We start from the raw sequence: 22,611 nt of genomic DNA on the forward strand, positions 1-22,611 counted from the left end.
CGTGCTGGGTCTTAGCTATGGTATGTGAGATTGTTTGGTTGTGACACGTGGGATCTAGTTCCCTGACCGGGGATAGTAGCCGGGCCCTCTGCATTGAGAGCGTGGAGTCTGAGCCCTGGACCGCCAGGGAAGTCCCCGTGTTTGTGGTTGACCTCTGTATCTACCACGTGGCAGGCATTCAAAGGACCCATGATTGGAGGGATATATGAAAGCACAAAAACCCAGGGACAACACCAGTCAGGGGGCCTCTGCTCTTGCACTCCTGTGCTGCCTAACTTCGTACAAGTCACCTCCCTTCTCCGGCTTCAAGTTCCCTATCTTTACACCACGATGATTTTAATGATCTCTTCCTTCCCTTCTGTCTGAGACTCCTTCTCGCCTGAGAAAGGGGGACGGCGATGCCCTGGGCAGAAAAGGCCAGGAAATGCTGCCCTTCTCCACAGCTTGTGTCTTGCACGTCCCCTTTTCTGCCACCCCAGTCCCAGGGGCTTCTCCAGAGTTGTCAGCCGGCAGGGCCCTATGATGCCAGGGAGCTTCTCAGGCCCGTGTGGGCACCCTGGCTGTGTGGGGCGTGGTGTGTGCACACGCTTTCCTCCTGGCCCGGCCCAGGGGGTTTCAGCATTCCCCTAAAGACAAAGGTCTGGATCCGCAGAGCACAGCGAAGTCTAGAAGGTTTGGTCTCAGGGGGACGATCGGGGATGCTCCTTGTGCCCTTCCATGCTTATAAACACAGGCTCATCGACGGAGCCCTTGCTAGGGGCCTGGGAGCACCCTGCTCGACCTTCAGCAGGTAGGTACCTGTGGAGCTGGACTCCCCATCGGTGAGATAAGGGATCTGGTGAGGAGCAATGCCAACTCTACACCAGCCCGTGGAGGTCCCGGTACGGAGGACAAGCATGGTATCTCGCCCTTCTTCTCACCTCTCCGTGACCTGCCTGTTCAGAGCCTGCCTCAGGGGTCTCCTCTGCTCACAGGTGTCCTTACTGACTGGGCATCTGCAACCCGTAAGAGAAGGTGGCACTCGCCTGCCCCACCCACTCCCCCAGGTGTCCCCAGATCTGACCTGGAAGAGACACGTCCAGGTCCGGTCCATGGCAAGCCACTGCCTGAGGCTGTCCATGTGCAGGATTCCCATGTGGCTCCACCCAGTCTCAAGAGGCTGCTGTCCTTTAGCTACCCAGCTTACAGATGGTAAAATAGAGGCCTCAGCCTGTCTCAGACCTGCCCTGGAACTCACTACCTGTCAACCTGGTAGATGCTGCAGGATTTTAAGCCCCCACTCTGGACACTGAGAACTTGTCGGCAAGCCCAAACAAGATGGGGAAGGCAGCTCTCCGTCCCCCGTCCTGGCTGAGCGCTGTGGGGTGTGTTTGATGGTCATTCACCTCCTACCTTTTATTATGTACCTGGTGCCCCGTTACTCACCCTTCCCAGCAGCTCTCATAAGGCAGCTATTCTCACAATCCTCGTTTTACATCTTAGAGGAAATGAAGATGCGAAGAGGTGAGTCACTTGTCTGGCAGGGTGCCTTGGACCTGCGCCCCCATTTGTAACTGCTCCCCGGCACCGTTCCCCCAGGAGGCAGGTAGGGTAGGAGGCAGGGTCCCCTCTCACAGAGGAAGAAGCTGAGGTCTGGTAGAGACGAGTCCCATCCCGATAAAGCTGGCTCCAAGCCCGACTCCCAGATGCCCGGATTCCCCGAGCAGCTTTCCACCTTCTCCCCCGGATGGCCTCCCAAGCAAACCTACCACCCACGGCATCAAGGCCTCGGCGGCCAGTTTACATTTGGGATTCCCAGCACCGTGCAGCTAGGCTGTCCCATAAACGGCTTGGCCACCCACTCTGGGATTCTGTCAACAAGCCCAGGTCGGTGATGGAAGGCCAGGGTTCTTGCTTTTTCCCTCTAGGCTGGAGACAGTGCTCAGCACAGGGGTTTCAACCCGTGGGTGAGCTGCCCAGGGTAACATCTCCACCCGGGTGTGTGTGAGCGGCTCAGGAATGCAGCCTGGCCAATGCCACGGGGCCCTGGCGGAAGGGCTGTCTGAGGCTGGCTTCTGACTCACTCAACAGGGAGGTCACAGCAGAGGGTGGGCGGTGTGGGGGAGCAGGAGGCGTGCTGCAGTGAAGGTCAGAAAGCCTGACTGTCCACCCGCCCACGACGGGGCCCTGGGCGACTCGCTTCACCACCGTGAGTCTCTGGGTCGCCGTAGTGTTGATGGAAAGACTTAGTGACTTCAAGCAGACCAAGGCCTGATGCTGGGGCTCCTCTATAGCTCCCTTGGGACTGTGCAGATCTGTGCCTGGCACGGGGCATGCAGCAGTCGGGGAATGCCAAAGCTTGCTTAGACACGGGTAAGTGGAGGAGAAAACACCAAGTGTGGGTAATGTGGAGGAATGCACCCAGTTAGACGAGGAGACCTGGTTTGATTCCTTGCGTTGTTAGCCGTGTAGTAGTGTAAGCTAGTGAAATGCTCGCAGGCAAGTGACTTCTTTGTGGGGAGAGGGATTCAGTTTGCCTATCTATAAGATAGAGAAAATAACAGTCCTGCCATGGAGAAGTACTTTGGATAAAGAATAAAATCAAGGACAGCACCTGCATAAGGCCTGGTGTAGAATTCATGCTCACTAAATGATGTTGGTGAGAGTGGTGGTGATGTGGTAATGGCATTGATGATGGTTGTGATGATCGTCATTCTAGGGGGATAGAAAGGCCTGGTTCTTTCCATAGGATCAGGTTTGAAATGAGTGTTGAATTCACCCACAGGAAAAAAAAAAGTCAAAGTTCCGCCCCAAGTTGGGGAAATCCTAACACTCCAGAAACCAGGGGGTGGAGGAATTAGTCTGTTTGGCTTAGCCATTTGCCTACTATGTCTTACTAATCTTCCAAGTTGAGCACAAGTCCCTCTTCCAGGAAGCCTTCTAGGATTCTCTCAGCTGGTTCAGTGCTTAAAATCGTCGAATACTCCCATCGCTCCCTAGATAAAGTTCAGACTCCCCAGCGTGGCTTATAGAAGCCTTGCTCGCTTCCCCGGGTTTGCCTCTCACGCCTTCACCTCTTGCACCGCGCTCTGGCCCTTTTCAGGGAATCAGAGTTTCCTGTGTTCCCCTGTTCTGGGCTTTGCACAGACTCTGCGCTCTGCCAGGAACACGCTTCTCTCTCATCGTTCTCTCTGGCCTTCCCCTCACTACTTTTACCTGGGTAAGACCTGCTGCGACTTCCCCACCTCACCTCTAACATTGTCTTCTCTGAGGAGCTCTGGTGATTGGCCTCAGTTGCTGTGTCTCCATTAGCATTTCCTGGCATCTCAGCGCCTGCTCACGGGCCCCATGACCGCCCAGCTGGGCCTGGCCCATCTGCTCATGGCCTAGCACAGTATCTATCACATAGCAGGTTCTCAGCAGAAGGGGAGATGGGAACTTGGGATAGAACAGTGACTAAAATAAATGCACCTTCTCACTCTCATGAAATTTTCCTTCCAACAGCTAGAGGTATCGAAATAGCCAGGCAACGAATAATACATACATTCTTATAATATGTGCCAAAGTGGTGCGTGTTATGGAAGGAAAGAAGACATGGAAGCCAGGTCAATGGGTACAGAAGGGCCAGGGGTGATGGAAGGTGGGTGGTCAGGGTGGGGCATGTTGAGCACACAGCACTTGGGCAAGAGACCTGCAGTGAGTCATAAGGATGAATGGAGAAGAATGTTCTTGGCCACAAGAACAGCTCGTGGTGAAGGCTGGAAGGTAGGAGGATGTCTGGCCTGTGTGCAGGGTGGCAAGGAGTCCCGAGGGCTGGAGGGAAGTGGAGGAAGGCATCGATGGGGGTGGGGGATGGTGAGGGGTGGGGGTGGGCAGAGCACTCAGGGCCTGGCAGGCTCCTGGGAGGACCAGCGTTCACTCTGGGGAAGTGGAGAGGCACAGAGGGCTGTGCGCAGAGATGCCATGCCATCCTGACTCCTTTTCAGAGGACCATTCAGGTTGCTAAGCTGAGACGTTAGAGCTGTTGATATGCACCCCCAACTCTGCAAACAACCCTTTATCAGCTCTGCTGAGATGACTGCTTCCCATCTAAAGCTTCTGTCTTCCCCCATCTTACAGAATCACTAGCCTCCTTAGACCAACGAGCTCCACTGGGGTTTCATGCCTTTTCTCAAGAAAGCAGGTTTTCGCTTAGATTTGAGCAAATACAGTGGCAGCCCTGTGCTTCATGTCATCGGTTGGGCGTGTCATCCTGTGCCGAGACACGCTCCTGGGACCAATTTTTAACTCTCCTCTGGCCCCCTGACCCTGATTAGTCCTCAAGTTCCTGCTCAAGGACCACCTCACTCAGGAAGCCACGTGGAGAGTCCTTAGACATGAATCTAATCCGAACATCAGGAGATAAAAACTCAAGGCGAGCCCGGCCTGGCCAAGGCCGCAGAGCTGAGCTGTAGAGTTGGGACCACACCGCAGCTCCCCAGACATCTTCCAGAATCAGTCTCTTAGCAGCCAACCGAAACATGACCATCACCATAGTTCCAAGGCCACCACTCCTTGGAAAACACTGGTATGTCAAATACTTGAAAGTTATTTCTCCTTCCTCCCTTACACCCTGCTACACATGCAGACCTAGAATGAGTCCAATTAGAAAATGATTGTTCGTCGTTGGTATAGGGGGAAGCTGTTGAAGCAACCATTCTGGAAATCTGCTCTGTATTCTAGACTCTTGGCTCCAATAAGAAAATACTGAGTCCCACCTCTTCCCGTCTGCCTTGCAGTGCACATAGCTGCCTGGGTAGGAGGCTGGGCATGCCTGGCAGGTAGAGTTTCCTCAGACAGTCCTGCACGGTCCTGTCTCGTCTTCCAGCAGGGCCCAGGTCACCCCACAAGGCAGATGAGGGAACAGCGGGGTCTGTACAGATAAGCGAGGCGGGAAGGCTGGAGGGAGCAGACAGACATCATTCTGGCTTAAGTGATAGGGAGGCCCCAGCTCCAGGGACCAGAAAGAGGTTTTAGGTGGAGAGTAGGAGGAAGGAAGTGCAGGAGAAGCCACAGAAAGCTTCACCCTGGGGCTGGAGTTACTACCCGGGACCCCAGTCCAGGAGGGCCAGGAAGCAAGAGGAAAGGGACTCCAGGAAGGTCACGGTGCAAGCCCAGAGCAAGCAGACGTTCAGAACAAGGGTCAGAGGCAGGTGCTGTGTGACTTGGAATCACATGGTTTGTGTCCCAGCTCTACCACTTGCCAGCTGTGTGACCTCAACCCGTCTAAGCCTCAGTTGTACCATCTGTAAGGTGGGGCTAAAAAAGGCCGTGCCTACAGCAGGGCTGCTGTGCTGACGAAATAAAGTGACACATGCAGGAAAAGGTGACACTTGGTAGACAGTAAGCGCTCGAGACACAGTAGCCACCATCTGCCATTTGCTCAGTGTCAGGGAATCCTAAATCCTACACAGATCCGCCACCTTGTATGAATGGTTCCACCTCCCTGAGTCTCAAATGTGGGCTTTGTTGGACGGTTCTGGAGTCTAAACGGAATAATATGCACAGAGATGCTAACTCACGGCCAAGTACGTGGTAAGTGCTCAATTATGGTCATTTTGGAAAGCGCAGGGAGTCAGTCTGCGCTGTCAATGAGATTCTGAGCACCAGGATGGGAGTTTACGGGCAGGGGACTTGCCATGAGATGGAACTGGGGCCACGAGTACAGGTGGGAGTGAAATAGGCCAGCAGGTAAGAGATGGGAGGGGTATGGTGGGGAGAAAGCCAGCCTCTGGCCCCTCTCCTGCCCCAAGAGGCTTCCTGCTGTGGAAGCTGGAGACAGAAAGGCAGGACTTTTTTGTGCTCAGGGGAAACTCCTGTCTGGGCAGTCAAGGATGACTGGCAGGGCTGGGAGTCTCCGCTATTCCCCACCCTGGGGAAAGCTGCTTTTGCCTTGTCAAAGTGAGCAAGCAGGGGTCCCACACTCAAGGCTCCCTGGCATTCTGGGTCCACAGCGAAATGTCTCCAGCTGGACCAGGTAGGGTCATGCTCAGGTGCACTGAGGACAGGTTCTGCAACCCGCTGCGCCCGCTTCCCTCTTCTGTGGCGCAGCCCCTGCAGCAGAACAAGCCGGGCTTGGGACTTAGACGGAACTGGGTTCGACTCTGGCCCGTGGCGTTTGCAGCCAGTAAACTCAAGTCCTGTAAGTACTCGCTAAGCCCGAACTTAAGAGCTTCCCTGCTGGCTCAGCTGGTAAAGAATTTGCCTGTAAAGCAGAGACCTGGGTTCGATCCCTGGGCTGGGAAGATCCCCGAAGAAGGGACTGGCTACCCACTCTAGCATTCTTGCCTGCAGAATTCCACAGGCTGGGGAGCCTGGCCAGCTACGGGCTACAGCCCATGGGCTGCAAAGTCAGACTTGACTGAATGACTAACACACAAGCCGAAACTGGTTCCCAGTGCCCTGCCGGGGTTGACATGAGGATTAAAGAAGGTAAGGGAGGACGCGAGTCTGACTTGCGGCAGTTCACTAACAGGCGTCCTGTCTTATTATCTTCCGTCTCTATAAAGCAGCCACTGCAAGGACAGTTGGCTGGAGATGAGAGAGTAGAGGGTTTCAGGAAGTTGGAGTTTATGGAGAAGTTAGGTTGGGGAATTTAAGTCATAGGCGTATGACTTTAACTTGAATCACCTTTGTTCTCCAGAAGTCAGACGTCAGGAGTCTCGCACCTGAAGAGACATCCAGACACTTCTGGGCACTGAGTAACTATGGTAAAGCCACCCTCACTGTGACAGAGGCCATCAGCTCTCTAATCCACAGGTGGAGGTCACACAGAGTTCCCACAGTTCTCCCCATTCTTCTCCCAGCCACCGTTCACCTGCACCAGGAAAGTTCCTGCTCATTCTTCAGGTCTCAGTGTAAATCTCTCTCCTCGGGAACACTTTCTCTGACCTTCACACTGTTCTCCAAATGACCCCTCACCTTCCTTTCACTGTCCCTTCTGCAAAGGTCACTAAATACATAGCTATATACCTCAGTGGGGCTTTCCTGGTGGCTCAGTGGTAAAGAATCCACCTGCCAAGCAGGAGATGTGGGTTCGATCCCTGGGTTCCAGATGATCCCCTGGAGAAGGAAATGGCAACCCACTCCAGTATTCTTGCCTGGAGAATCCCCATGGATAGAGGAGCCTGGCGGACTACAGTCCCTGGGGTTGCAAAAGAGTCAGATGCAACTGAGTGACTTACAGCAGCAACATACCTCACTGCTTGTAACTGGCTCCCCTAACAGACCCCAAGCTCCACAAGGGCAGGTGTGGCACCTGGACTCTGCCGTGTGCCCAGCGTGGTCCAGTGCTCAGCCCATAGAGATGCTCCATGAACACACATCTCCTGTCATGGAGGAAGCCTGCTCACCTACATTCCATCGCCTCAGCCAACAGGAAGAAGTAAAAAAGTGGAAGAAGGTAGTCTTTTAACACAAAAGGCTAGAATTACATTCATAATGTATATAGAAAAGGGGAAAAAAGGATTAGGGAACATATTCAGAACTAGCAAGAAAACAGACTCCGGGTCCTTGACTGAAGAGACAGCACTCATCTCTGAGCCCTGGAGCCTGAAACTGCTGCAGCTGAACCTAGTATAGGAAGAGAGGGTCAAAATGACCACTTGAGATATTTATCTGTATATCCGAGTGACTGTAACAACCTGGAGTCTGCACCTGAACCTGAATTATGACTGCATGTCCCTACCATGCACTCTGCAGAAATAACAATCCATTTAAGAAAGTTTCCCAATAAAATTAGTTTTTATATTTTAATATATTAGTTTTATATTTTAATGTTTTAGTACGTAAGTTATAGTTGGTAGGAAAGTTCTTTTCATCAGAGCTGCTGTTTCTCTAGCTGATGGTGTCAGATGAATCACATGTCATAATTCTACACAAGCTTCATTGTCTATTCACTGTCAAAGTGGCTGACTCCAGGGGAGTGAAAGAGACCCACTGTATTCATTTGGCATCAGGAATCGAGAGCCTTCAAAACGCTCACACCTGGAGGGGGGATTGAAATGGAGGATGAGTAGGACATGGAGCGCTCCTTCTCCCACTGAACACTACAAATACATCTACAAGGAGAACCATTCACCCAGAACAGCTACTGAATGTCGACAGAGGACCTCAGACTTCCAAAGAGACAAGAAAACCTCCTCATAACCAGGTAGGACAAAAGGAAAAAGAAAAGGAAGGAATCTGAGTGGAGCCTGCACCCCAGGGAGGGAGCTATGCAGGAGAAAAGGTTTCTGCACTCAGGAGCGTCTCCTCACCCGTGGGAACGTCAGACTGGATGGAAGAGGAGCTGCGGAGGAGAGCACAGCACCCCTCTGCACTCCCCAGTCTGGGACATTCCTCTGTCGGTGCAGGGGGAGCCGGGTACAGAAGATTAGGCTTCAGAGGTCAGACCCAAGGAGAAGAACGTAGTTGGCTGCACAGAAGAGCCCGAAGAGACTAGACTGTGGCAACCAAGGGTGTGCCTGGAAGAAGCCTGGGCCCAGCAGTGTTGAGGTGCTGTTATGAGGCGGTCGGTGTATGAGGAGAGGGGTGGGACCACCATCAGGGCTTCCTTCCCTGCGTGTGCGCACAGACACCAGGACTCCACCTACAGGAGCTCTGTGAGCAGGCATTAGTCCTACTGCCATCGTGGGCTTCAGAGGTGGGCACAGGCCGATGCCACAAGACCTGTGAGTAGGTGCCAGGCCTCAACCCTGCTGTTCCAGGAGCCTGCGAAGGACCACCGTAGCAGCAAACCCCATAGCAAGGGGACAACGCCCAGTACCTGGTGAAGAAAGGGGCAGCAAGCATCTGAACTATAAAAACAGCCCTAGATCCCGGAAAAGACGGCAGAGTGGAAGGAGTTGAGCTCAGCTCCTCTCAGGAAAACACCGAGATCACAACTGCTGACAACCATCAATAGAAAAGACAGGAGCCTACCAAAACAGAGATTTTACAGACTAAGAAGAAGCCACAATAAGAGCTCAAGAGGAAGGGTACTTTCCTGACCTAATCAATCCCATAGCTGCTGGGCAGGTGACCTACAAACTGGAAAATGACTATACTGCAGAGGTTCTCCTGCAAGAGTGAGTGTCCTGAGCCCCACGTCAGTCTCCCCAGCCTGAGGGCAAGGCATCAGGAAGAAGAAACCCCAAAGCATTTGGCTTCAGTGTGGGAGCTCCTTGGGACTAGGGGAAATGACAGATTTCACTCTTGCAGGACACACATGGTTTCACATACACTACAATCAGGACTACTCTGCCCAGTAGGGCCCTCATTCAGATTCAACAGAGAAATCAAAAGTTTTACAGACAAGCAAAAGCTAAGAGAATTCAGTACCACAAATCCTAAAGGAACTTCTCTAGGTAGGAAAGAAAAGGCCACAACAAGATTCAAGAAAATTACAAACAGGGAACTCACCAGTGAAGGCAAACATGAAGTTAGGAAATCACCCACACACAAATGTACCAAAGCAGCAATCACGAGAAGGAGAGAGTACGGGTACAGGATATTGGAAATGTGTCTGAGACATCAGTAACTGAAAACAATCTGGTACATATATAGACTGCTATATCAAAATCTAATGGGAGCCACAAACCAAAAATCTACAGCAGATACACACACAAAAAAGAAAAAGCAATCCAAACACATCACTAAAGATAGGTATCAAATCACAGGAGAGGGGGAAAAAAGACCTTCAAAAATACCCAAGACAAATAACAAAATGGCAATAAGAAATATTCATATTGATAATCACCTTAACTGTAAATGGATTAAATGCTCTAACCAAAAGACACAAATTGAATGGATATAAAAGCAAAACCTATGTACATACTGTCTATAAGAGACTAACTTCAGATCTAGGGCCCTATACAGACTGAAAGAGAGGGAATGGAAAAAGGTATTCCATGCAAATGGAAATCGAAAGAAAGCTGGAGTAGCAACCCTCATGTCAGACAAAACAGACTTTAAAATAAAGACTAGTACAAGAGACAAGGAAGGACTCTACGTAATGATCAAGGGATCAATCCAAGAAGAAGATATAACAATTGTACATATATATACACCCAACATCAGATCAGATCAGATCAGTTGCTCAGTCGTGTCCGACTCTGTGCGACCCCATGAATCGCAGCATGCCAGGCCTCCCTATCTATCACCAACTCCTGGAGTTCACTCAGACTCACGTCCATCGAGTCAGTGATGCCATCCAGCCATCTCATCCTCTGTCGTCCCCTTCTCCTCCTGCCCCCAATCCTTCCCAGCATCAGTCTTTTCCAATGAGTCAACTCTTCACATGAGGTGGCCAAAGTACTGGAGTTTCAGCTTTAGCATCATTCCTTCCAAAGAAATCCCAGAGCTGATCTCCTTCAGAATGGACTGGTTGGATCTCCGTGCAGTCCAAGGGACTCTCAAGAGTCTTCTGCAACACCACAGTTCAAAAGCATCAATTCTTTGGCGCTCAGCCTTCTTCACAGTCCAACTCTCACATCCATAAATGGCCACAGGAAAAACCATAGCCTTGACTAGATGAACCTTTGTTGGCAAAGTAATCTCTCTGCTTTTGAATATGCTATCTAGGTTGGTCATAACTTTCCTTCCAAGGAGTAAGCGTCTTTTAATTTCATGGCTGCAGTCACCATCTGCAGTGATTTTGGAGCCCAGAAAAATAAAGTCTGACACTATTTCCACTGTTTCCCCATCTATTTCCCATGAAGTGATGGGACCGGATGCCTAACATAGGAGCCTTTTAATATATAAGGCAAGTGCTAACAGCCGGAAAAGGAGAAATAGACACAATAATAATGGGTGACTTTAACACACTACTCTCATACATGGACAGAGTATCCAGACAGAAAATCAAGAATGAAACACAGGCCTTAACTGATATTTATAGAACATTCCATCTGAAAGCTGCAGAATACACTTTTTTCTCAAATGCATGTGGAACATTCTCTAGGATGGATCACATCTTGGGCCACAAATCAAGCCTTGGTAAATTTTAGAAAATTGAAATTAAACATCTTTTCCAACCACAATGCTAGCAGTTAGACATCAATTACTAGGGGAAAAACCTTTAAAAACACAAACACATGGAGATTGAACAATATGTTACTAAACAACCAATGGATCACTGAAGAAATCAAGAAAAAAAATACCCAGAGACAAATAACAATGAAAACATAGCTATCCAAAACCACTGGGATGCAGCAAAACCATTTCTAAGAGGGAAGTTTATAGCAATACAATCCTACCTCAGGAGACAAGAGAAATTCCAATAAACAACCTAGCCTTATACCTAAAACAACTAAAGAGGAACAAACAAAATCCCAAGTTAGCAGAAGGAAAGAAAACATAAAGATCAGAGCAGAAATGAATGAAATAGAAATGAAAACAGTAGCAAAGATCAATGGAACTTAAAGCTGATTCTTTGAGAAGATAAGCAAATTGATAAACCTTTAGGCACACTCATCAAGAAAAAAAAGGGAGAGGACTCAAATCCATAAAATCAGAAATGAAAAAGAAGTTACAACAGAAATACAAATGACCAGGAGAGACTACTACTCACCAATAAATTGGACAACCTAGAAAAAAATGGACGAATTCTTAAAGGATACAACCTCTCAAGACTGAATCAGGAAGACGTAGAAAATATGAAGAGACCAATCACAAGTACTGAAATTTAAACACAGATTAAAAAACTTCCAACAAACAAAAGTTCAGGACCAGATGGCTTCACAGCAAACTCCATCAAACATTTAGAGAAGAGTTAACACTTATCATTTTGAAAATCTTCCAGAACTGCAGAGGAGGGAACACTCTCAAACTCATTTTATGAGGCCATCGTAATCCTGATGCCAAAACCAGACAAAATACACCACACACAAAAAAAAGAAAATTACCAGCCAATATCACTGATGAACATAGATGCAAAACTACTAGCAAATCAAACCCAAAAATACATTAAAAGGAGCATACATTATGATCAAGCAGGATTTATCCTAGGGATGCAAGGATTCTTTAATACCTGCAAATCAATCAGTGTGATACACTACATTAACAAACTGAAGAATAAAAACCATATGATCATCTCAATAGATACAGACAAAGCTTCTGACAAAATTCAACATCTATTTATGATAAAAGCCCTCCAGAAAGTGGGACTTGAACTCCATATAATAAAAGCTGTATAAGACAAACCCACAGCTACATCATTCTCAATGGTAAAAAGCCAAAAGCGTTTCTTCTAAGATAGGAACAAGGCAAGGAAATCCACTGGCACTGCTTCCATTCAATGTAGTTTTGGAAGTCCTAGCCATGGCAATCAGAGAAAAGAAATAAAAATAATGCAAATTGGAAAAGAAGATATGAAACTGTCACTGTTTACAGATGACCTGATAATATACATAGAAAATCCTAAAGATGTCACCAGAAAAATACAAGAGCTAGTCAATCAGTGTGGTAAAGTCGCAAGATACAAATGCACAGGCATCTCTCGCATTCCTATACAGTAACAACAAAAGATCAGAAAGAGAAATTAAGGAAACAATCCCGATTACTATCACACCAAAAATAATAAAATACCTACCTAAGGAGACAAAAGACATCTACTCTGAAAATTATAAGACACTGATGAAAGAAATCAGATAGGGTGCAGGTGGAAGATTCTACTGTGTTACTGGATTGGAAGAATCAATATTGTCAAAATGAATATACTAAACATCCACCCCACTGTTCATTGCAGCATTATTTACAATAGCCAAGACATGGAAGCCATCTAATTGTCCATTGACAGAGGAAGGGATAAAGAAGATGTGGTACATATATGCACTGGAATATTACTCAGCCATAAAAAAGAATGAAATAATGCCATTTGCAGCAACATGGATAGAACTAGAGATTACCATAAGAAGTGAAGTAAGTCAGACAGAGAAAGACAAATATGATGTCACTCATGTGGCATCTAATTTTTAAAAAGATACCAACGAACTTTTTCATAAATCAGGAACAGATTTACAGATATCAAAAACTAACTTATGTCACCAGAAGGGAAACATGGCAGGGGAGGGATAAATCGAGAGCTTGGGACAAACACACACACACACACTAATAGATGTGAGACAGATAACCAAGAAGGCTGTACTGCACAGCAGAGGGAACTCTGTGCAGTATTCCATGATAATCTAGATGAGAAAAGAATCTTAAAAAAGAAGGACTATGTGTATAACTGAATCACTTTACTGTACACCTGAAACTAACAAAACTCCAAAACCCAAATACATGCCAATAAGATTAAAATATTAAAAATGCTCACATCTTATATCCCCCTCATGTCAATTCCAAGAATCAGCTGTCAATGAATAATTAGAGTTATAGAATATTTCCATGCAAAAATGTTCATTCGCATCATTATCATTGTGAGAAAATGAAATCACCTAAAAGTTAAAATCAAAAGTTGGGGATAAATAGTTTCATAAATTATTGTACATCACAACCATATACTGAGTATACTAACAATACACAGCAAAGCAAACGCAATCAGGTAAGACTGGCACCAACCGACAGACGCAGTGACAGGTCTCCAATTTGAGTGTTTCTTAGGTCTTGCCCTGTTTACCCCTTTATTTAGAATCAGAGCATCTTTCTTGAAGGAACAATTTGTCTTAAGGACACTGCAATACAAAGGGATGAGGATAGAAGCCAGGAAACTTGCTCTATCACTCGCTGTTCTTCCTTGGACAAATCATCCCTCCTTTATGGGTCTCAGAATCCCCATTAAGGAAATGCAAAGTCTGGACCACATCATCACAGAGGGCTCTGTAGCCGAAATGACCACGAGTCTATGCCCCCTCCTCTCTCAACAACAGTTTCCCCTCTTTAAAATGAGAGAGAGGGTCAAATGATTTTTCAGCTTCGAATATAGATGAGCATGAAAATAGAAACTGTTCCCGATGAACTCATTTGTCACAGGAATACTTTTTAACTCACACTGGGCCAGGCTGGTCACCTCTCTCCCAACTCTTGGCTCAGACCCCAAACTGTGGTTGCAGCTCTCACCGGGAGGAAAGCGGAGGTGGCCACTCCTCTGTGGGTGGGTGCCACCACATCCCAACTGGATGCTCCAGTTCTACCATAAACACTCGAATCACTCCCGCTACATCCGAGTGTGCTAACGAAGAAAATGGTGACCAAGACCACACCTGCTAATTTTCCAGGTGTGGACAACGAAAGAGATTATTAAATGCTTAAAGGTCATAATTTACCTTGTCAGGAATGTCTCATCTTCCATCTTCCCCTAGGCTTTAGCCACTCTCTAAACATGTGTGCTCTCTGGGATTTTACATGCCAGCCTCCTGCCCCAGACACTTCTCCTGGCCACCTCCCTGCCCCTTCTCATCCCTCAGTTGTGTGCATTGATGAAGATCCCTCCACAGGGTCTTCTCCAACCCTTTGCCTGGACCCTCAGGGAACTCTGTCCTTTCCTTTAAAAAGCATCGCTCTTCAACTTGCCAGCTTCCATACCTGACTGTAAGCTGAGGTTAAGGGACCTCGTCTACAAAGATCATCCAAGAACCTCCACACCTAGTTCAGGGCTCAGCACATGATAGGAGCTCAACTACTGAGTAAAATGGAGAAGGGCTTGGCAACCCACTCCAGTATTCCTGCCTGGAGAATCCCATGGACAGAGGAGCCTGGAGGGGCTACAGTGCATGGGGTCGCAAGAGTCAGACACAACTTAGTGACTAAACCCCCACCACCGCTGAGTAAAAGAATGAGAAATACAATGCAATAGAACACAGTGAAGCTTGCAGGGGAGTGCTGACGCAACCAGGACAGTGGGTTGTCCAACACCCAGGGGTGATCGTGGGCCAGTAAGTTGGAGACACCTGCAGGGGTGGCTGCAGACGGCGGCGCACTGGCCTACCTACCTTTTTGGTCTTCACTGTAGAAGCACAGCAATCTCCACCGTCATAGTTGCAGAAGGCGCGGTTGTTGATGGCATCACAGTAATTGTCTCCCATGAAGGGCTGGAGAGAGGCAGGAAGAAGGGAGGCCTGATTAGCATCCTGGAGTGAGCAGCGACTGGCTTCTGTAAATATTCAGCTGTCTCTCTTCTTCTCACAAACCTCTGAGTCAGCCTACCTGGCTTCAAATCCCTACACCCTTTTGGACAAATCATCACGTTGGCCATTTTTAAAACCTCTTAACTAGCCCACTAACCTCAGATATGCAGATGACACTTATGCACATGGCAGAAAGTGAAGAGGAACTAAAAAGCCTCTTGATGAAAGTGAAAGAGGAGGGTGAAAAACTTGGATTAAAGCTCAACATTCAGAAAACTAAGATCATGGCATCTGGTCCCATCACTTCATGGGAAATAGATGGGGAAACAGTGGAAATAGTGTCAGACTTTATTTTTCTGGGCTCCAAAATCACTGCAGATGGTGACTACAGCCATGAAATTAAAAGATGATTACTCCTTGGAAGGAAAGTTATGACCAACCTAGATAGCATATTTAAAAGCAGAGACATTACTTTGCCAACAAAGGTCCGTCTAGTCAAGGCTATGGTTTTTCCAGTGGTCATGTATGGATGTGAGAGTTGGACTGTGAAGAAAGCTGAGCACCAAAGAATTGATGCTTTCGAACTGTGGTGTTGGAGAAGACTCTTGAGAGTCCCTTGGACTGCACGGAGATCCAACCAGCCCATTCTAAAGGAGATCAGCCCTAGGATTTCTTTGGAAGGAATGATGCTAAAGCGGAAACTCCAGTACTTTGGCCACCTCATGCAAAGAGTTGACTCACTGGAAAAGACTCTGATGCTGGGAGGGATTGGGGGCAGGAGGAGAAGGGGATGACAGAGGATGAGATGGCTGGATGGCATCACCAACTTGATGGACATGAGTCTGAGTGAACTCTGGGTGTTGGTGATGGACAGGGAGGCCTGGCGTGCTACAATTCATGAGGTCACAAAGAGTCAGACATGACTGAGCCACTGAACTGAACTAGCCAAGATTTTTCCCCACTCAACTACAGTTACTCTAGAAGACACACACTTATATGCTGAGTGTGCAAAAGCACAGGATAGACCACTATGTCCTCCTGAAGCACAGGGCTCCTTTCTCTTGGAGAAATAAGAAAATCTGACCCCTCCCCTACTTTCCTGGTAGTAGATATTTACAACCATAATTTACAATAAAAACATATGCAAATACACTGGGAAGCTGAATGTAAACTACAAAGAACTATAGAGAGACTGAACATAAGAATTCATAGGGGTTTGGCACAACGGTTGGTGTGTGACTGCGGGCACTTCTCCTCTCACACGAGAGTATAGATATACTGGACGTCACACACCTTCCATGTTTTCCTCTTGTTCTCAAAAAAACACGTGAGGTAGGCATGGCTCTTTGCACTTTACACATTAAGACCTTGAGGCTCAGAGCAAACTGGCAGAGGCAGAGTAGAGATTTCAGTCTAAGCTGACATCTCATTTTTCTTTACCCTTCTGGGTTATATCTAGAATATGCCGATTTCTCTCTTTTCTTCCCTGTGTTTCTCCAACTCTGTGATGCTTGAAAGATGAGGAAAAGATGATGGCATTATTACTGATCTGAACCCAGAGTCAGCTTAGGGCAGAGGCAGGGGTCTCTGCCACCTCCAGCAATTGCATTTCCCGCCTGAACACTTAGCAGACTGTCTAACCTGGTTGGCTACTCGGTCCTTTTGAGTAAGTGGCTTATTGTCTCTGGGCCTCAGGGCTCCCAGTGGTAAAATAAAGAGGCAGGATTAGACCACTGTTTCCTCAAAGTAATGAACATTCCCCTCCTCTCATCAGAGGTAATACTGTGTAACCCTTTAATATAGAAAGGAAATGAAAATGAAACTTCTCTGATTAAAGTTCGGGGTTGGGAGTCTCTGATGCTCAGTGACTTGTTGATGAGAAAGAAGATGTCAACAGCTGGCTAAGACCCCTGCATCCCAGCACAACCTCTGTGATCCAGTGGTCTCTCCCTCCCATCCTGACTTCCTGTGGGCTTGCTTTGGGGAGAACCAAATTCACAAGGAGTCCAGCCTGTGTGGCATCCTTGTCTCTCGCATCTGTGCTCCAGATTCACAGAGGCTTTATGCTACCAACTCTTGAAGCCTGATTCCATTTCATCACTACCCTATTAGGGTCTAAAAAAGATCTTAGCAAGACAGAGCCAAGAACAGAGAGAGCACACTGCGTGTGCACATACGCAAGGCTGTGAACTCTGGCGGGACTCCGCCCTGTGACTGCCATAACGGACACATTAACCACATTCATATTGGAGCAGAGAGGCACCAACCACAAAGGATAAGCCCTTTGCTCTTTTCTGAGCCTTAGGAGATCTGTCTGGGGCTCTCTTTTCTATGTTCTTTCTCATATCATATATAAGGACTAATCACAGAAACCAAATGTCCTTTTTGTAAAATAAAAGAACTGGCTTGGTAAAGGAGTAGCTGGAGAAAAAGAGGAAGAAGAAAAATAAAATAAAAGTGTTTCTTTTTTTATTGGGCCACTGAAAAGTATCTCCAGTCTCATTACCAGCTACTCTCTGCTATGTACCCTTTCCTGCTGCTATATCCATCCATCCACCCACTCAACCATCTATCCATTCATCCATTCATCTTCTGTGCAATCCTATCTGTTGAACACCAACTATGTGTCACACACTGTGCTTAAAAAAAAAAAAAAATGTAATAATGAGTAATAATGTATTGGGTTGGCTAAAACATTGGATTTTCCCTACAAAGTTATAAACTAATCTGAATGAACTTTTTGGCCATCCCAATAGAGCCCCTCCTCCTCCAGGCCTTACACTGTAGTGAGGAGGCAGACTTTGTTCAAAGGCTCACTTATCTAATTGCTGATTTTAACTTTGATAAGAGCTTGGGAGGAAAGGTACATGACGCTGTTAGAATTAAGAGCAGAAGATCTGACCTAATTGGAGAACTCCATGAAGGAGTCTCTGAGGAAATGATTGTTTCAGCTGAGATCATAAGATGAGTAGGAGTTAATCAGATGGGAGATTAATCAGGGGGTGGAGAAGGGAGGCTTTCTATAGAGAGAGAATCACATGTGAGAAGCTCTACAACTTAGAGGTTTCTTCTCTCTCTGGTGTTTCTCACGCTGCTACTTCTACTAACGGTGTGTTCCGGAAAACAATTCATCCTTCAAGATAGAGCTCAAACATCACCCTTGCAAAATGCCTTCCCTATAACCCCTGGGGCTCCGTGTGCTTCTGTAGCTTCCTGGACCTGCTTTGCTGATAGCTCTTGGTATATCAGTTTAAAATTCTTCTTTATCTTCTTTATCCTTATGGACAGGGAATGTATGTCATCCATTTTTATATCTTAGATTTCCTAGCAAAATGCTGGCAATTTGAGCGAACCTTAATCAAATATGTTTTCCTTACATGTTTATCTTGTAAAATGATCAGTAAAAGGATGGACGGATGGATGGAGGAAAGGTAAGAAGATGTCTAGATGAGTCAAGACAGCGTAGTTACCTTTCTCACGTGACTAAAACCATTGCACTCTCGGAACCTAGACCAGTGCTGGGCACAGAATAGGCCCCCAGTGAAGCTCTGATAGACACACAATTAAATTACTAATTTAGACACAGCTTGAGGCAGAGAGTAGGGGGGCTCGAGGTTCCCAAACCATTTATCAATCTTGGCTCCTGAAGATATTCCAGGATGATAGCTTCTCCCTGGACCCAGCATTTGTGTCTTTTCTAAGCATACTTTTCAGCCCAGATAAGAGACAAACTATTAGAAGGCAAGGGGGATGAGGGGGCACCTGCAAGGGCAAAGACGATAAGCATCACTTGGCACAGCTCAGAGCCGGGCAGGTGAGGGTCTCCAAGGTCTTAGTGCTGAGTCAAAGGAGGGATCGAATTCTGCTGTCACACGGGTCGCCCAGACTGCCGACTCGGCAGAAGACATGCCCAGGTAACCCAAGCTTCCTTTCTCTGAAATGCTGGACCGATCCAGAGAGATGGCAGGATGCAACTGTCTCGGGCCCTTGGCTTCGGTTTTGCCATTTCTGCTGAATCTTGGGAGAAAGGGAGTTCTTAAAAACTACAGTGTCCTGTGCCTTAAGAAGATGCCACAGGAGGTCCCTAACCCACACATAGAAAGAAATAGGACGCGGGGACTGTCCTGTGACATTGACAGGTCAGGGGTGGTCTGTGGGCAGGAGTGGCCCGTGGAGGAGAAAATTCACAGGCCTGGAAGTCAGGAGACCTGGGTTCATGCTCCAGCTCTATGTCTGTTATGCTGTGCAGCCTTGGACTGCTCCATCCCCCCCCAGCCCTCTTGCAGTCTACCCAACAAACGAGGAGGCTAGATCACATTAAGAGCCGTTCCAGTTTGGCATTCCATCAAACGCTGCAGCTGGCTGCTAGCTAGGTGTCGGTCTCCCCATCATTTAGAAGAGCATTCTGGTTGTGACATTTGAAGAATTCCATCAAATACAAAGTTTCCTAAGCAGTCTAGTCCTTTCCACCTGGCTTTTCCTGAGAGAGGTCTGAGGGGACCACAGAGATGTGGACATCCACCTGGATGGGATCTGGGGCTTCCTTTTGATGCCAGCTGAAAAGACTCAGGTGGGCACAGAGGTGCACAGAATGTCTCTGACCTCCAAGGACAGCACCCCCTTGAGAACACAGGTGACGGGCCAAGTACCCTGGCGCTGCCCCTCCCCAAGCTTATCACTGATACCCAGGGACAGAGCTCCAAAATGCCAAGTTCCAAGGGATGGCTTCTCTGAAGGGTCAGAGGAGCTGTTCCGCCTCCGGCTCTAAGCGGTTGGGATAAGGTGCCCCCTGTCTCCTCTGGAGTTGATGAACACATGAATGACAAAGACGTGAGGCAGAAGTGATCTGAAGCTAATGGTGTCAGAAAAAGTAGAAATTAAAAAAAAGAAACCTGCCTCATGTGGTTCTGAAAAGTTAAACGAGTCGATGCTGGTAAAATGTCTGGCGTATTACAGCTGCTAAATCATGGACTCTCTCACTCCCACTCTCCCTTTCAGAGGCAACATTATATTGAGCCAGAAATACCTGGTCTGGGATCCTGACTCTGTTAGCCATTCAGTGTGTGTCTGAATGTGTTTGTTGCCCTCTCTGCATCAGTTTCATGAGCTGTAAAACAGGCCTGCTGACTCCTATCCAAGAAGTCTGTTAAAGGGGTATTTAAAGCACTTAGCAGGCATAGGAAATGTTACCATGATTAACAATAAGAGGGATAACCATAATTGGGACCATTTTGAGGAACTCACCTCACAACCTTTGACACAGTAAATCAGAGCAGGGTGAGGATACCACTTGAGACCAGCCGTGCAGACAACTCTCTGCAGAGAGAGGGAGAAAGAGGTTAGATGGGTTTGCGGCTGCGAGGGAGCCATCACTTCACCAGAATCACATTCAACGCCCATGTTCCCTTCTTGGATCTTCTGAGTCTTAACCTCACCCTGGCATTTACATGGAGAATCTGCCCCGGTACCTGCCTGAACTGGAGCCACAAGATTAATGTTTGTGTTCACTGTAGGGGGTCGTGATTCTGTATTTCTCTGGCAGGAATACGAGAGGAGGAGAAGCAGACCTGCAGGATGGGGACATGACCGGAAAAGCACTTCAGGAAATTCCTGGCTGTTTGCCCCGTGGATAGAGTTGGGGATAAGGCGGGAGGAAGGGTAGAGTGTGTGTGTGTCTATGTGTGTGTGCACACGCATGCACTTGCACACGTGAGCACATACATGTCCAAGTGCGTGGCTGCAGCAGGGAGGTGGAGCAAGGCATGGAACAGGACTGCCCAAAGTCGACGCTGAGGACCACCCTAATCACAATCGCACGGGAGCACGCTGAAACGGCAGCCTCTTCACTGCCTTGGGTCTAGGGTGTCTAAATCCCTGAAGCCAGGACTTGGGCCTCTTGTGTTTCAAAAACAAGCTTTCCCAGATGATTCTGATACACACTACAGTTTGAGAGTGGTGGGCTGGAAGATGCATGAATGCACCTTTGGTTTGGAACACCGGAGAGGCAGAAAACCCTTTCTGCTTCCACCTGCCGCCGCCATACAGGCCAGCTCACCACTTGGGGTCACAAGAGTCGGGCAGGACTTGGCGACTAAACCACCGCCACCACCGTTCCCGAGGCGCCCACACTCCCATCTCTGTGCCTCTGGTCCTGCTGCTCCCCTTCCCGCTGGCCTTCCTCATCTCATCACCTGGAGAAGCTTCAGTTACCTCTTACGTTTCTGTGCAGGACTGCCTTCCTCCGTACTCTGTCACGGCCTGTGCGGGGCAAGGACCTAAAGAAGAGTGCTGGGCGTGCTAAGGCGCTTCAGTCGTGGCAGATTCTTTGTGACCCCAGGGGCTGTAGCCCACCAGGCTCCTCTGTCCATGGAATTCTCCAATCAAGAATACTGCAGTGGGTTGCCATGCCCTCCTCCAGGGGATCTTCCCGACTCAGGGATAGAACCTGCATCTCTCATGTCTCTTACATTGGCAGGAGGTTCTTTACCATTAGCACCACCTGGGAAGTGGATGTGTGTATAACTGACTCACTCTGCTGTACATCTGAAAGTAACACATTGTAAATTAACTATGTTGTTGTTTAGTGGCTAACTCTTCGCAACCCATGGACTACAGCATGCCAAGCTTCACTGTCTTTCATTATCTCCTGGAATTTGCTCAAACTCAGGTCCATTGAATCAGTGATGCCATCAAGCCATCTCATTCTCTGTCGCCTCCTTCTCTTCCAATAAAATAAATAAATAAATAGCATATAAATTTAGAATTAAAAAAAAAAAGACTACCTTCCTCTGTGATGATTTCCCCAACCCCCTCAGGCAGAACTTAAGATATATGTATATACATTCACTTATAGCCACCCTTAATACAATTATTATTATAATGACAACTAAAATGTATGGAGTGCATTTATGGTGCTATTTACTTTATTCATTTTCTTATTTATTTCTCACCAGCATGCAGGGGGTGGGGGTGGGCATTAATCTTGTGTCATAGGGAGAAGAAATTCCCCAAGCTCCACAGCTGTTAAGTGAAGAAACCAACATATGAAACTAAGCATATTTTTTAGGAATGATTTAAGGTGGCTCATAACATAAAATCCAACACAGTAATTTTTTAAGGAGGTGAAAAAATAAAGATAAACACAACCAGGAAAATCAAACAGCATCAGGCCTGGGGCTAAGGTCGCAATCCCAAAAGCTCCCTTTTCTATTCTGCCATAGATGCCCTACTTTTCATGCCAGATTACAATGATTTGTTTATCTATTTATCTATTTTTAATCTTTTAGCCATGCCATGAAGCATCTGGGATCTTAGCTTTCTGAATATCGATCAAATTTACGCTTCCTATATTGGAAGCACAGAGTCTTAACCATGGGACGCCAGGGAGATCCTACAATGATTTATTTTTAAAAAATTAATTAAAATAACCTGGAGGCAAATGCTTAGCTTGGTCATGACAGGTAACTTTGTGTCAGGGAGCAGCCATTGAAGTCTCCATGGTCAGGGCTCAGCAGAGTGCCAGTTGATTAATTTTAATTAAGAAACG

The 22,611-nt window shown here is 47.4% G+C and overlaps 1 protein-coding gene across 1 annotated transcript in view; it reads right to left on the reverse strand.

Moving 5' to 3' along the window:
- Window positions 1-22,611, reverse strand: part of PAPPA (pappalysin 1) — a 267,243-nt gene that overhangs the window by 10,392 nt on the left and 234,240 nt on the right. Inside the window, 2 exon segments of the mRNA XM_070375021.1 lie at window positions 14,931-15,029; window positions 20,310-20,381. Coding sequence (XP_070231122.1) covers window positions 14,931-15,029; window positions 20,310-20,381 — 171 coding nt within the window.

This window comes from Bos mutus, chromosome 8 (assembly GCF_027580195.1).
Source record: "Bos mutus isolate GX-2022 chromosome 8, NWIPB_WYAK_1.1, whole genome shotgun sequence".
NCBI classification, from domain to species: Eukaryota; Metazoa; Chordata; class Mammalia; order Artiodactyla; family Bovidae; genus Bos; species Bos mutus.